This window comes from Anas acuta, chromosome 2 (assembly GCF_963932015.1).
Source record: "Anas acuta chromosome 2, bAnaAcu1.1, whole genome shotgun sequence".
Lineage (NCBI taxonomy): Eukaryota > Metazoa > Chordata > Aves > Anseriformes > Anatidae > Anas > Anas acuta.
This window is the reverse complement of record NC_088980.1, coordinates 10,095,869-10,112,358: the sequence shown is the minus strand read 5'-3', so window position 1 is coordinate 10,112,358 and position 16,490 is coordinate 10,095,869. Positions and strand designations below refer to the sequence as shown.

The following is a 16,490-nucleotide window of genomic DNA, read 5'->3' as shown; positions in this document are numbered from 1 at the left end:
TGGATGCTTTTTTCTGGTTCTTCAAAGTGAGCAACCCTGCGAGCACTATTGGTTGCGGTGCCACCACAGCAAATTAGATTATTAATTACATTTATCAGTATTAAATTAGTCAGGACACGCATTTGATACAGCTGTGAACATTGAAGGAAGTCTAATACTTTGTGCATAAAGTAATATAATTAAACCCAAGATTTGGAAAATAAGATAAAGATACTCTCAAGCTGTGCTCCCAAATGAGCACCATGATGTGAACTAGTGGAATAAAAGTTTGCTTACAGTAGTGTGGAGGTGTTGAAAGTGAAGTGATGCCTTGTCTTCCTAAGCTGGAAGGCTCCTCCACATGGAATTGTTCTTCACTGAAGTGTGTGGGCACATAGGTGGGAAATGGTGACAATGGGAAAAAGGTGAGGTGACCCTTTTCTGCATCCCTCAATATGATGTGACACTCGCAGGCAATGAAACAGATTGGGGACCCTCCCTCTGCTGTCTTGCATGAGGAATGAAGTAGCTGCTGGTGTTGACATTTGAATTATCATCATCATTGACATGTTGTTGAGATAGATGAGGAGAGCTGGTAATAATTCAGATTCATTGCACACAACATTCTGAATCTCATATAAAAGCTTCTACACTGCTGTTGGTTAATCACCTTTTTAGCTTTTCTTTGCAAATGTCACCTAGATCTGTTTAAAACAGTCAGGAAACACTGCTATTCTATGATTCCCAAGCACATGAGAAGATCAGAAGAGATACTTTTACCTCATTATTCCCTCATTAAGCTTCTTGCCGGAGCTGACTTGCTCAGTTATTTCACCATGTTCAGGAGTCTTACCATATTCTGTAAATTGCTGTGGGGCCCAAATGGTGTTGATTTCCGTCATCATCCAGCAATTTTTTGAAGCATAAGAACTATCTTGTATCTTTTTTTGGGGTGTAATTTAATCATGCATAGTTTCTTTTTACAAATGTTTTCTTCTGAATATGACTTGGCCTCAAAGTAGGCATTTTATTTGATTTATTGTTGGATCATTAACTTTGATTCATGAAATAAATTGTTAACAGTGATTTTTTTTTTACACTTTCTGCTGAAACATTGAATTTTCTGTACTTTTGTGGTTGTTAAGCTTTTGAATGCCTTTTTTTTGTTTTGTTTTGTTTTGTTAAGAACTGCTGAATAGAAGTAACTTCAATGTTTTGCAGTGTAAAACATTACCTTTTATGTTGTGCGGGCTGGTAATGTTCTTTCCTTTGCTTTTGCTGTACAGGATTTTGGAACAGAATGCAGATAATGAAAGAAATTCTGATCTGGAAAATGATGTAAACTTGGCCAAGTCACTTCAGCAATATCTTAAATATCTAAATATTCTCTCCCAGTCTGCAGCTACAAATTTATATCCAAGGAAGAAGAACAACAAAGCTTCTGTCAAGGTTGTATTTTTAATATAGTTCCTACATTCTGTGATTTCTGGCTTTCTTTTCTTGTGAACTTTGCTTATTTTTCAATTTTCCCTTCTGTCCTGACACCAGACATTGTTTCTTATTGCCTCCTCCAACTGATTATCATAACTGCACTAACCAAGTTCTCCTCAAATGAGTTGAGTCAGCTTCAACACTGTAAACCACAGATCTCTTCTAATCTGGATCATTTTACCTAAATTAGGGACTGATTCTATGTTAGGAAAGAAAGAGAGTAGGATAAAAGCTGTAGCATATTCACTGGCTGATCTGAACCCCGCCCCGTTACAGCACCTGTAATGCTCCTCTCCGAAGAGCTGACAGAACTACCCTGTGAATTCTTGGTGTTTATTCCTACTTCTTATTGATCATGAAGGAAGCTTATGGTGACCAATTTAGGTGCAGATTGTGTACATAATAAATAAAGCTAGGAAGATAAATCACACCTATTAAATCTTGGGTATTGGCTATGATTTTTTTTAATTATTATTATTTTTTAAATAATGCCTATTTGAGAACTACAACAATGCTTTCCTTTCCTAGAGAAAATCTATCTGGTTCCAAATGGAGCTTGATAAATTTGTAAAATGATTGGATGATGTGGATGCATATGACAGGCCCTCACAGTCCTACATCTTCTGCTCAAAAAAAGTACGTTTGTAAAAAAAAAAAAAAAAAAAAAAGGCATTGATTTAAAGAAATAAACTGCTGTTATGGGAATTCTTTCAAAAAATTGGTATGTGCTGTTTGCATGAATACAGTGTAAATGCAACAACCTTATCTAAAAAGTACACTTAAGATTTAGGAAAAAAACAGGTGAAGAAATTATGTCCAAGCCATACTGCTAGCTTTTTCCAAGAACTAACTCAGAAATGTAGAACTTCTGCAGTGTTTCTGCATCAGCAGCTCCCAACAGCAGTGTAAGTTGTATCAACGATTTAATCATGGCACATCTGAAGTGTTGTTCTGTTGAGAAGCTGCAACTTTCCAGTTTCACTGGTTGGGATGTATAACTAAGCTACGATTCATAGCGTATGTCAATGGGTACTCAGCTGGGGCAGAAGAAACCTGCAGGCAGTGGCAAGGCATCTTTGGGGATGGATGGCTGACCACCTTTGTGGTGCTTTGCCTCAGCTCTTTACTTGTGGGCACTGACTGCAGTGAAGATGCCCCGCTTTATATCACTGGCTTTCAGAGAAGAGAAAACTTGCCCAAGTATTTCAGTGGGTCTGGTGCTGTCATGCAAGTTCATAAATAATCCATATGGCTGAGACCTTCTGTGGGGAAGCCTGCTGTGATAACACCACCCACCAACCTTATCGAGTGTTGCCATGGAGATGGGTACTCTGAAGCCTGGGGGAGTGGGATAAAGACGAGGAAATCTGGAAATGAAGCACGTATAGAAGCAAACCATACGCTTCTATTTACTAAGGAGCATTCTAAAGCAGCAGACATTGAGCCAGACATGTTACCTATAATTTAAATTTAAAAAAAGAAGAGAGAGAGAGACAGAGAGGAAAAATATCTTAAAAATCAGCAATAAATCATGAATTTTACATGATCCTGGAGATGTTTTCTTGTCCTTTGCAAATCAAATGTGACTGCTGTTCTTTAAAAAGAAACAAGAGGGACACTGTGTTTGTACCTTGATTCATTGGGTCATTAATGGAATAAGTTTAAACAAAATAGAAGACAAAATGTGTTCTACTCCAGGGAACAGGAAAAAAAAATAATAAAAAATGGCTAGAAAAGAGTATGAAGGAAAGTAATTGCAAGAACTGTATTTGATATGGTCATACCACTTGAAGTCGTAAATGACTATCATAAGCATGTTCAACAAAATCTTGATGTCTTGTTTTGTAGTTCAAAATGAACCTATGTTACACAGTTGTAGCAAGTTCTTATCTTTTTTAGCTTTCTTGACATATTCTAATTAAAAATAAGGGTAAGACAAAGGTACTTTACCCTACTTAGAATTGCAGCTTTTGGGCTGTTGCCCTTCTTAAAAAATCATTTTCTTTCAAGTATATATATGTACCTCTGTTACTTCAGCCTTGCTGTCGGGGAGCAGGAGATGTAACGCTGCTCTGGTTGCTTTGATACCTTACCTTCTATGAAGTATAGCTGAATCTTGCAGAAATTGAGTGCTTCTAGGCAGACTCCCTGAGTGGGTTTCTGTTTTGTTCTGAAACTGTCATCAGAAGACTCTGGACAAGAGTAAAAGAAAGGAAGAGAAGAGACTAAGAGAGTTTAAAAGCATCCAAAAGTTTTATTTAGTATCTTAACTTAAAATTTGTAATCAGTCTTTATAAACTTTTGGTATTTTCCTACTGTGTTCCACATGCATGTTACAAGAATTAAAGTACAGAATTCACCATTAACAGGCAGAGCACGCATACAGTTATGTACAAAGCTGAAAGATGAGCCAGAACAAAACTTAAAACAGGAAACTCTCTTCATATTCCTCTTGTTCAAACAACTGTCAGATAGAGGCTTGATACAACAGTGACAGAAATAACACTGTCAAGCTTAAATCATGTGGTGGAACAAAACCTGTAAGTTTGCCATTTATAGCAAGAGCTCCTTTGAGTGGATTTGGAAGCACTAACTTAGATTTTTATTTTTTTTTCTCAGTATTTAGACAGTATCTACTGCAGGCTGTAATCTAGCCAGCTGATAATAACTCTGCCAGTGGATAAATAACAGTAAATTGGAAGATTTGGTGAGTTTGTTTCCTGAGGATTACAGTTGTAAAGAACATTTCACTTCAGTTCAGCTGGAAAGAGTTGTTCAGAAAATGAGCACTTGGTGGCATTTGTTACTTAAGCATTAGCTAGTGGGAATTTGGGTTGTTGTTGTTTCTCTCTCTCTCTCTCTCTCTTTTTTTTTTTTTTTTTTTTTTTTCCCACTCCACTTAATGAAGATTTTACCATTCACAAAATGCTGCATTATCAATCTCTGTGATTCGTTTCTACTAAACCTGGACTTGGTATGAAAAATAGCATATAGCTAGGCACATGCACAGCATGAGAAAGCTTGGCTTCTCTCACCTACTGAGGCAAGAAATGCAAAGGTTTCAGGTGTGTGAATTCTCCTGCTCATCTCCTCTCCAGTTAGAGCAGACCTCTCTTCCATGGAAAACAAACAAATAAACAAAATACACACACACACACCCAAGGACAAAACCGAAATAAAAACAAAAAACAAACAAACAAACAAAAAAACAACACTACATTTTATACATTTCTACTGAAACTGAGAAACAGTTTTGCTGGGCTGTAAGGGATAGCACATAGTTGATATCTCTGAAGCCATCCAGCTGTAAAACCAGAGCTCACTTGCGCTGCTGCTGCTGCTGGTAGCTCTGCTGCTGGGCTCTGCGTGAGCAGAACATAGCAGGGGGTGTGTGTGAAGCCTTGAGGAGAACTTAAGTAAAGTAGTTGGAAAAGGAAAAAAAACAATAAGGAAAAAAAAAAAGTTGCCATGTCCACCGTGGCTGTTACAAAAGAGCAAAAAGAGGGGCAGCAAAAACAATCAGGATGGAAACAAATGCTGCTGTTGCCTACTTTTCAGCAACCATTAGCTCAGGCAGTAGGCAGTAATCTCATGTTATATATATATATTTAAAAGTCCAAATGCCTGAATAATTGCATGTGATTTCAATTATACTGCTTTCATCTGATTACAAATAATTTTTTGGTCATCATAGAAAGAGAAAAGATTTGAAATGTGATCCAAGTGTATTTAAAAGTCTCAAACCCAGAAAGAGAATACAAATAACTCAGCTGGACTGGCTTTTTATTTTTTTTTTCCTTTTTTCCCTTTTTTCCTCGATCTACAGTTTGTACATATTCTCATGCTTTCTGATAGTCTGGCTTTTTAATTTTTTAATGCCTCAGGCTGATAAAAGTACACTGCTCTGGTGCCATAGCACTGCACAAGCTCGTTTCAAATGCAGCAGCCACATCTACCACCTAAGGACTGTAGGACTAAGAAAGCTGTCTGCTACACTTACACTAATGCTGCATTTCTTGTTGCAGGGATCTCTGTTTTGTGGTTTTGGTTTTTAAGGATGGAAAAAAACAAGTTACTGCTCTTGTTCCTTCAGTCTGACTTAGCTCCGAGGCTTTCAGATGTGGGTCCCACCTGCAGTTTGGGTCTTCCTCAGGCTGCTGTGCTGCTTAGACCCCAGGACATAGTGTGGAGATAAAATTGATTAACTCAGAGTCTTTGGGGAATTTCATTCATTTTCTGGAGTTTCCTCTTTGTTTTTTAATTACATGTATTTATTTTCAAGGCATACATTGTGTATAAATATTGTGTTTGCAGAACTTTCTGAGTCTCAGGTATTCTTCTAAGTTTTAAAGGACAGTTTGGAAAAAACAATCTTTATTTTCATCAAAGAAGGTCTTTGAAGAATCATGAAGGGCAAAATGAGAGGATAAAGAGACTGGTTAGTGGCAGTGAGCTATGGCTGGTTGTTAGATCAGCAGTTCAATGGTGCTGAAAGGAGAAAAGGCACAAGTAAATACTCAAGGCAGTCAGCTTGCTGGAATCTTGAAGCTTATGAAGGTTAGGCAGGGCATTTGGTAAATCTTATATTTTGGTCCTTGGCACAAGGGGAAACTTTCCACTCTCCCCTTTCACATTCAGGGAAGAGTACTCATAGCTTTGCTGGGTTGAAAATCGATTGGGTCTTTGTAATTGATCTTCTGAAAGAACTAAGATGTGTAATAATTATTAAAAAGGATTAGTATTTGTTTTAGAAAATCAGAGTGCACAAATGCTGCAAGATATACTCTGAACTTATCTGCAAACAGTGATTATGCTGATTAACTAGTCAGAAATTATGCAGTCATTGCTTATTTTAATCTGGAGCAGTAATTCAGAAAAGCAGGACCCTTATTTGTCTAACACTGATTAAAATACAGTGCTGAATGAAGATTGTCAGGAATTGATTTGATGGCTGACTGCTGAAAAGCAAAAAACCTTTCTGCAGTGTATACATTTAAATTCTGCTTGTATAAATGGTAAAATTAATATTTCATATATGTTGGATTCTGCAAGAAAAATGTAATTCACCCTGTGCATAAACAGTTTAGTAAAAATATCAGTAATAATTGATAGAGTAACTCCCTGAAGCTACAGAATTGCCTGTCTATTGGCGTATCTACACAACAACCATTAGAGTAATATTTGAATGTCTCAGAACATTGATGTATTTATTTACTTAATGCCCTTACAAAGTAGGGAAGAACTAATATCCCTATTTCACACACAGATTAGATAGCTTTTCTGAGGTCATGCAGGACTATTTTGGTAGAGTGTAGACTTAAAGTTAAGCCTAAAATCCCAAATGAGTACTTCATCTGTTGGATCATTTTCCTCTCCATGGCTCTTTTCAGTTAAATAGAAACATTAAGATCCTCTAACAAACAAACAAACAGATAAAACCCTACAAGAACTGGAGAAGAATTCATTTAACCAAATACTAATGTTTGTGTAAGTGCAAGTCAGCCTAACTTCATTTTATGATCAGTGAAGAGAAAAAGGAATTTCCAAGTTATGCATAACTTGTAATATATATATATATATCATACATTATAATGGTCTTGTATATTATAAATATACAAATATCTAAATATATAAAATAAAACATGGTAAATTCCACATCTGCATGCATCTGTCAAGGATTTCTTTTTTTTTTTTTTTTTTTTTTTTTTTTTTTCTGGGAGGACTGGTACCTGTACTTTCAAGGGTCTAACAGAATCATGGCTAAAAAGCCTAGTAAAATTATATGAAAGCTGTTTGTGCCATAAATACAGACTTTAGTGATCTAATGTAACAAGTGACTTAATTTTTGAGGTTAATGATTTGGCAAGTGAAGATTCTAGTGCCAGAACCATGCTCTTTGAGTCACAAAGTTAACACCTGGCTTTACCTACAATCTATGGGTTTGTGTACAGTGGGGTGACAGAACTTCCATGACTCACACAGAAATCCTAATCCCTTATCACACAGCTGTCTTATAAAGATTAATAGTTTGTTCAATGATTTGAAGGTGCAAGTGCTATAGAAATGGTATTATAAATGGTGTGTGTCAGGTCTGGGGGCTTATTTATAAAGCCAATTCATTACTTTCTAGTAACTAATGGGTGAAGCATTGATTGATGGTTTTAAAATCTCAAATACTGACTGGACAATAAGATTTCCGTCTTTTTCAGACCTCTCCTCACCCTTTCAAAAACAACTCTATTTTTCCAAAATGCCATGTGTTTAAAGTTTTTGCATTTCTTCGGATAAAGGTAGTCTCTACAGTCATATCTCATATGTTGAAGTTATAAATATGTTGAATTGGTGCTAATGTGCTCAACTTTTGGCAGATGAAGATCTTCATGTTTCTATGTAAATCATCTTTAGATAATGAGTTAGCTCAATATACCAGCATATGCCTAGAGAAAATGTGTTTAAACATCTTTCGCTGAAACCTTAAGTAACAGACTTATTGACATATGAGCAAACTGTTCTCATAGAAGGGAGGCTAATAAACCCTGGTATATCTATTGGCACTGATCACCACGCTGCACAATTTCTACCATCCACTAGGGGCTGTTTGTCGCTTTATTGGTTCTTGTTCTAATGTTAGGGAGCTCCTGAATCTGGTAGCCGGAGAGAGGTGAAGGCACTCTGAGGCTGGCCCTCAAACCAGCATGGCACACAGATTAGACAGCTCCTCACCCAATGCTGTAGAAACTTCATTTTATCCAATAGGATGCAGATTTGTCAGAAACAGAGACAACAACCAGCAGTTACTTATGAAGACTAAAGCCAGCAAGTTCCTCAGCAGCACAAGAAATGACAACTAATGATAAGAATAATTCATGCAGGAGAGTCTGCTAGAGAAGGCTGAAGGGTAGGCGTGCAGCTAAGAACATCCCAAAGGAGACCAAGAATGGCTGGGAACATTTGTGACTTAAAAGTGAATTTTTTAAATAGTTACTTATACATGAAAGAACACAGTGTAGTTATCCTATGTTTTCTCTTTTATTTTGGAGGTTGTTTTGTTTAAAAATGGTAGAATACACTGCTCTCAATCAAATCTCTGTCAACTGAAATTGCTGCAATGTAGATTATTGAATGCTATACAGTCAGGCCCCAGACAGTTCTGTTACATTGCAGTTTCACAACCAGAATTAGGAAGCAAAGTCGTCACTTGTTTTGACCAAAGGAGATTCTGAGAAGCCCTTTTGCTTGATCAGGCTTTTGGCATTGCAAACTACAGGATGTTAATTAACAGTCTTTGCCATCTTTTCTTCTCTGATGTAGTCCTTAAATAGTTTCAAAGCTGTTATAATTCTCAGGGAGAAAATATGAGATAGCTACAGAAAATTATTAGTGAAATAATAGATCATATGAGATGGCTGTAATGGCCCCTGTTGTCTTAAGCTTGTGAATCTGTCAGAAGACCATGGGCCTGGTACTGTACCATCGCTGCAGGAGGCACTGGTTTGGCCTCTTTAGTGGAATCTGGATTATATATTCATCTTCCTAGTTCTTTTTATTTTTTTCCCCCCAGTGATTTCTTGCATGATATAATATCACTCTCTACTCTATGCAAAAAGGCCATTATCAGTTGGTAGAAAAGGCTTTTGTTCCACTATTTCTCAGAAAATTGAATTTTTTTATTGGGCTTGCCTGTTATTTTCAGACAAACCTAACAATTAACTTGGTGCAGTGTGTAACATCATGTCTACAGCACACAGAGGTTTGTAAAGCAGAGATTTCCCCTTCAGCTAGCTTGAAGCCTGCTAAGGTATCCTCCTGACAGTGCAGCACTGCCTGGGAACAGTGAAGAATTAAACCTTTTTTAGTGTGGGGCTGTGCAAGACTGGCTGCTTTAGCAGTGATGCTGTAAAGAGATGGCTCTACTGCTTACCCAGCTCCATCCCAAGGACTTTTGCACTGTGGTCCACTCCACAACACTGATACAGCCCTCATATTTAATTGTTGGCTGAATTTCTCTCAAGGCAAAGGTAAATGGAGGTGTATGAATTCGTAGCTCACACTTTGGTCTAGCAATTGGCTGTTTCTGTTGTGCTGCTGGTGAGATTGGGGTTCACATGAGTATGTGCAAGTTCTCATGTAACAGGTTGAAATGAGGCAAGTGTGTGTGGTTTGCAAAGTACTTAGACTGCTTCTGACAGAAAAAGCTAAACTCCTTTCCCTCCACACAGTGAGTTAAACTATGATATCATTTTATTTTTAGTAGCCCTTGGAAACTTTTATTTTAGCTCACTGTTGATGAGGGAAGGCCTGGTGCTAGCGTTTGTTGTGTTTTCTAATTTTAGGGAGCATAATGTTACTATCTTGCATAGACACAGTAAATAAAATAATGTAGGTGGAGTCATAGTCCAACCAAATTTGTGTGGCAGGAAACATGAATTAATAACTGAAAAAAACAAATAAACAAACAAAAAAACCAACCAACCAACCAACAACAACAGAAAACAAAGAGAAAAGGCTAAATGAAATTGAGGGAGGGACATATTTTCCTTCTGCATTCCTATATAGTTTTTGTTAGCCTATTTCCCTGTAACATTGAGCAGATGTATTCTCAAGAAATGAACTATTTTGTCATAAATTTAATTCCATTCCTTCTGTTGTTGGGCCAGACATTCAAATCTGTTTGCTCCTTGGTGGAGAAATTGCATAGTATTTATCTATGCCTTGTGATGTATGTATCTCATCCTTTCCCCTTTTTATTTTTTATTTTTTTGTAAAACAAAAAGTATAGTTCATAGACTTGCAGAATGCATTTGCAAGGTGTAATTTAATGTGCCCTTCTGTGAACTTTCATACAGAAAATGTCAGTTACCTACATACCTAAACTATAGAAGACATTGCCCTAACAATTCTATCTTCAGAAAGGTTAGTCTGTTGGTTTTTTTTGTTTGTTTTTTTTTTTTTTTGATAATGTGTGAATTATTGAGATAACTTATTTGAAAGGTGGTGAACAAGAGGAAAATCTTTTGCAGATGGAGAAATAATTTTTTTTAAATGAGTGTTTTAGCAATTCAGAGTAATTTTTAAAGATGTTATATCAATGACATGAGATAATTGAACAGTACCTTATCTGTTTAAAAAATTGTTCCTCATAATAATAGGGAATTATATACTAACCTTACTCTGTATAAACCAGTTTTATACTTAGTAGAGTATTTTTTAGTAGTTCTGCAATCTCGTAGTTCTACACTCTTGTAGTCTAGGGCTGCAGTTTTCCGTTGCTGTGTTTTTATGTATCTTGCACATTTCTGTTGGCACATACATTTTTGGTGCTGTTTTCTTTGAGATGGTGAGGAGCAAGAAGGAAGGCTTTAAGGAAGTTTTTTTTGTTTGTTTGTTTGTTTGTTTGTTTGTTTTTTGACATCCAAGTTAAGGATTGCCATACAGCTGTGAGAGACCCTTAATTAAGTCAGTCTAAGCTACATCAGATGGGCTGGTAACTGAGTGCACCGGGAAGACAGCTGAGCTGTCGATGCTAGGCTTTAATTAGAATATTTTATCCTTTGCTGCCCGAAGTGTGACCTGTCAAGCTGCCGAGAGGCTGCCCCTTCTTGACAGAGGTGCAGCTCTGAACCCAGGACTGGCTCTTACTTATATGCAATTTGTATACAATCACTTGGTGTTGCATTTTCTTTCTAGATGTGCTTGTCTGCAAGAGCAGAAAATCATAGATCTGTTACTGTTAAAAGGTATTTAGACTTGTTAAATAGCTCATCAAAAGCCAGCCCAAATCACCTGACCCTAATCTTTCAGAAGTGGTTGAGAGTGTCGAGCAGTTATGCTCTCCCTAGGATTTGGTTTATTGTTAAATCCTTAGATGCAAAAGAGGAGGCTGTACATCAGAGAGCGACCCAAATTAGGGTATAGTTACACGAGATAGATCAAACTGATATAATGTCTTTCTCTGGCTGAAGACATCCTCTCCCCCTGTCATGTTTCTATCTTTCCATGTTCTCCCTGCCCTAGTCCCCAAAAGGTCCTCTGAAAGATGGCAAGGTAGGGATCATGGAGGTAGGGAAGGGAGACGGGGTGCACGTGTCTGCAGAGTGCTTGGTGTCTGTGTCTGCTTTGTGTTGTCCTCTGCACTTCCTCCTGGGCGGTGTCATTAAGAGTTAATTACCCCATGCAAAGACCCATGGACACTGAGACAGAAATATGCTTGACTAGTAGTTTTTCACATCCAGGATTTGCCATTAAGTATGTAGATAGCATTCAACTTGTATTCTGACAACTGGCTCCCCCCTTGGTGTTGAGCAGAGCCATGCGTTGCCTGCAGCTGGGGCACTGAACCAGAGCCACAGTGCTGCTGTTTGATACAGGTCCCGGGGGACATCAAAATATTTCACACACAAGGCTGCTTGATCTCTAACGCTATATTCTTTGACACTGTCTTACTCTAGTCCAATTTCTTGGCATTAACAAAACATGCTATGCTATGTTAAAGCAAAAGTCAAAAGCCTTGTGTTGGTGGATCACAGGCCAAAGAAGCCAAATGCCTTTTTTTCCTTTTTTTTTTTTTTTTTTGGTAATAAAAGTTTCATGAGCCATAAATATACAAATTATGATATGGAATCATGGATTGAACCTCTTCAGTCACTTCTCAGGGGGAGGATAACCCTTGAGGGCATTATAAAATCAACTGTCTGTTATCAGAAGAAATGCATTGTTCAGATGGAGAGAAAAATTGCTGTCCATAAATAAGGAACTAGATAAAATATGAAATATTTTATTCATTTCTGGAATAGTTTCATGACCTTATATATTTTGCCTTTAAAAACTCTAATAGGAAATATATAAATAATGAATTTTCAATCTGAATTCTACTAATTTCTCTCCTCTGGTGTGCAGTTTTTGCATTTCTGTGGATGTATATCACAGGTTTCTGTCCCAAACCATTCTGCTGTCAGTGCAGAGACATGAGAGATCTGCTATAACTCATAGAACTGAGAGTTGAAATTATTACTATCTAAAGTTTCCCAGGTTGTCGTGTGGTTTGTATGACCATTTGACCAACCAAAACAAACAAACAAACAAACAACAACAAAAAACACAGCAGAGATGGTAAAACTAGTTTCTTAAAAAGATAAAATCCTGCCTCCAGGCTGCAATCATTAAAAAAATATATGATTTTAGGATTAAATTACAGTATATGTAATGCTAATAAAAGTTTTCTTAAGGTTTAAAGTAGTTATGGGGCATTTATAATTTGTCCTCAAAATTAAATTTCTTCAGCAAAAAGTAGTACATGAAAAAAAAACAGATATTGTCTTGCAATTTTGGATTTTCTTTTGGTACATCTTTGAAAATCTGAAACTGAGTATAGAAAACTTTAGTGGCAGCCCACTCTTACCACTTTTTTTTTTCTTTTCTTTTTTTTTTTTTTTTCCCCAGCATTTATTCAAATTAAAATGTGTCTTTAGGGTAATTGAACCATCTTACACATTTTTGTTTAATTTGCTGAGTTGTTTTACTTAAATATAATCAAGGAGTTCAAAATCTATTTAATGTCTCCTTTTACGTTTCTTTATACTTTCAAAGGACATCCTGATTACAAATTTAATTTAGTGAAAAAATGAACAATTTCATTTAAAATAGAACAAAGTATCTTTTATATACAACATTTTTTTTTACATTTTCTCAGTGTTCTTTAAAAAATGTCATTTTCATTTTTGCTTGCTAGTTTTTGGTAAGTAATTAAGAAAAAAAAAGTTATTCTCTGAAGTCTAGTGAAATACAAAGGAGAATTGCTTTTACTGGATTGTCTTTGTCCAACTGAATACAAAAAGTGGATACACAGTTAACATCAAGTTTGAATATTATCTTTCTCTCTCTAATCTCTGTCTCTTACTTTTTAATAATCTAACAAATTGTTTTGCAAAATTTTTACCAAAGTGATAGTGCCTCTTTGCAAACTTAACAGTTTAAGGGTTGCAATCTGTGTACACATTACAGATTCTAATTCTTGTTTTCCCAGTCAGTAAAACACAAAGGGTTATGCATGTGATTCCTGCATAACAATAACAGTTACAAAGCAATACTGACCCAGGCCTTTATTTCTACCTTCTACTCTCTCTAGAGCTACATCTATAATGATCCTATTAGGTACTACATGATGCAAAAACCCAAAGAAAGAGCACCTCCTTTGGCCCACACATCAACATCCCATCAACAGTACGCTGAAAATCCCCATGGGAGGACCTTCAACCAGCCTCAGCCAGACAAGTTCTCATCAGAGCCAGAAGTGGGGCTTGACCAAAAAACTCTGATGGCTGCGCTGCATACGTACATCACTCAGAACTTGTCTGCACAAAGCAATGATAAAAGCTCTCACAGCAGGACTAAAGGGTCTCACATTTATGCTGGTAGATTCTACTCTTCTCCAGTCAGCCCTTTTGATGGAACTTTTGCCAAAGGAAAAGCAGAAGATTTCAAAATGAAGAAACCATTCCAGACAAAGCCTGCGTCTGGAGTGCTGGGGCCAACCTCTGAGAAGCTGAATCATAAATCTGCTTCCCAGGATGAACCAAAGGACCCTCTGAGTGTAGTGGATGGTAAAGTTGCTATTTATCTATTTTAATGTACCTGATGTTTCCCTCATGTTCACTGAGCATTTTTGAAATATATATATACAGTTATTCAGATACATCTCTTGCTATTGACATATTTATATCTTTCTACCGTAATACTGAGAATACTAATGTTCCCCATCCTAACTACTCTTTTCCTGCAAACATCTACCCACATTCTTCAACCCACCTTCCATATGCATGCAGAAATATATGGCACTTGGTGAGCCGTAGCATTTATGTCACTCATTATATTTTCAAAGCATTTTACAAACAACACATAATTATGGGTATATCTTTGCTGTCACATCTGTTCTTATGCATGCATCCCACACTATATATAGGTAATATAGAAATGCCTAGTTTTGTTAAATTTTTCCGTGTCTAACTAGAAATTCAAGGACCATGGGCAAAATTCAGTTAGACACAGAAATTAACACTGACATAAATTTTGGCACAGAACATAGAACAAAGGGGAGGAATCTCTCAGTTATGTGGCTATGTGGACAAACAGTAGTCCAAATAGGTAGGTTTATAGTAAGATGTGGCTGGACAATCTATAATGACCAACCCATTTGCTGAATTTGCATCTTTTTTATTTTTTGCTAATGCAACTTAACTATGACAACATCCTGATTTCTTTTGTATGTGATAGTTTGACAGATATTTAAATGAACATGGAGCGTAACATCTCATAGGATGCTCTGAAGCATTTTAAGTTCTTCTTTGCAATGCAAGGTGGATTTTCATGTCATGGCTGGGGATCAAGAAGAGTTTAGAAAAAAAACCTCTCATTCACTTCATTTTTTCTCTAAACTAACCTAACTATTGATGTTATTCCAGTGGTCAAAAATGTCTGAAAAATGATAGAATTTTTTCTCAGCGTTTGCCAAGCAGTTACATATGTTACACTGTAGTTAACAGTGCTCCAATGAATTTAGTGATATATGAGTTTTTGTTTTGTTTTGTTTTGTTTTTGAGTTCCCTCTGTAGTTAGTATCCTCCATAAAGTTTAAGGTTCTTTGATTTGTGGGTATGGTTTTCCTTTTCTTTTCTTTTCTTTTCTTTTCTTTTCTTTTCTTTTCTTTTCTTTTCTTTTCTTTTCTTTTCTTTTCTTTTCTTTTCTTTTCTTTTCTTTTCTTTTCTTTTCTTTTCTTTTCTTTTCTTTTCTTTTCTTTTCTTTTTCAGTTTGCTTGTTTTTATTTTTATTTGTTTTAATTTTGAAATCAACAAAACCAGAACACACAAAAACATCAAAGTTGCAGCAGAGAAAAGATAATGCTTGCAATCTAACGGATGCTCAGAAGTGAAAGCATTCTTGGTATGGTGCCCAGAGATAATAGGTTTCAAAGAACGAACTATAATGTAAAATCAAATCCAGGTGGCACTGTAAGTCTCTTGCACAGGTTAGACAATTTTGTTGCTAGACTCAAAACAAACTAGGCACATGCTGGTTTCATTATCCTCCAGCTGTTCCACTTCACCTTTCCTGGTAGGAGCCAACTGGGAAAAAAATGCTTAACACTTAGAGGGAATAACATGTTTCACAATTCATTGGGTTGTGCTGCTTTGACTTCACATACATAACGTGCCCTGTAGGAACTTCTTCCGTTGCATTAGCTTTTAAATGTTGCATAGATATAAAATTCTGATCATTTGAGTAGGAAATAATATGGATTCCTTTGTATTTTTGAGCCACTTAATAGTCTCTGAAGGAAGCAGTGAGGACAGATAACATTGTCTTCATGGTCTGAATTGCTGTCTGTTGGAATGATGATGGTTTGGATTCACATTTGCCAGGCTGACTTTAAGATCACTTTCTGCTTTTAGTCTTTCTCCAGTCTCTCTGGTGCTTCATGATTTTTGTGTATTTGTCGTTTGTTTCTTTCTTACATTATCTAAACCACAGAACTGTTCAAAAACTGGAAAGTATGCAGGGCAGTCACATGAGCTCAGTTCTCTGCTGCATCTAATACAGGATTAGACAAAGTAAATTAACTGGCAGAACAATCCAGAAGGTACTGAGCAGATTAACACTGAGAATCGTGGTGGAACAGTGGCAGGTAAATTAGCTAACAAGGCACCCTGAGGGAGGAATACAAGAGAAGAAAATGTGGAGCTACTTTTTATCAGATTTGGAATCTATTACTTCTAGGAGTAGCGTGATATGTGTGGGTGCTGCCTTTGTAGTCACAGTGCAACAGGGGAATCATTAATATGCTTTCTGCACCAGCAGTATTTAGAATTTGCCTCAGTTTTAAGTGATTTGTTCTAGTCTACTCATTTTCAGTGCATTAAATATTACAGAATATATCTCTCTCCACTGCTTTGTTAAGGTCACAAAATTAGTAATTCAGATGTTTTATGGAACATGAATATTTGTGTATGTTCTCTGTCTTGCAGATC

The 16,490-nt window shown here is 36.6% G+C and overlaps 1 protein-coding gene across 2 annotated transcripts in view; it reads left to right on the top strand.

Moving 5' to 3' along the window:
- PTPRN2 (protein tyrosine phosphatase receptor type N2) overlaps positions 1–16,490 on the top strand; it is a 644,732-nt gene that overhangs the window by 228,497 nt on the left and 399,745 nt on the right. For both annotated transcript variants that reach the window (XM_068673455.1, XM_068673456.1), the window contains exons 5-6: positions 1,266–1,428; positions 13,595–14,069. In XM_068673455.1, the coding sequence (XP_068529556.1) occupies positions 1,266–1,428; positions 13,595–14,069 (638 nt within the window). The remainder of the gene's footprint in view (positions 1–1,265; positions 1,429–13,594; positions 14,070–16,490) is intronic.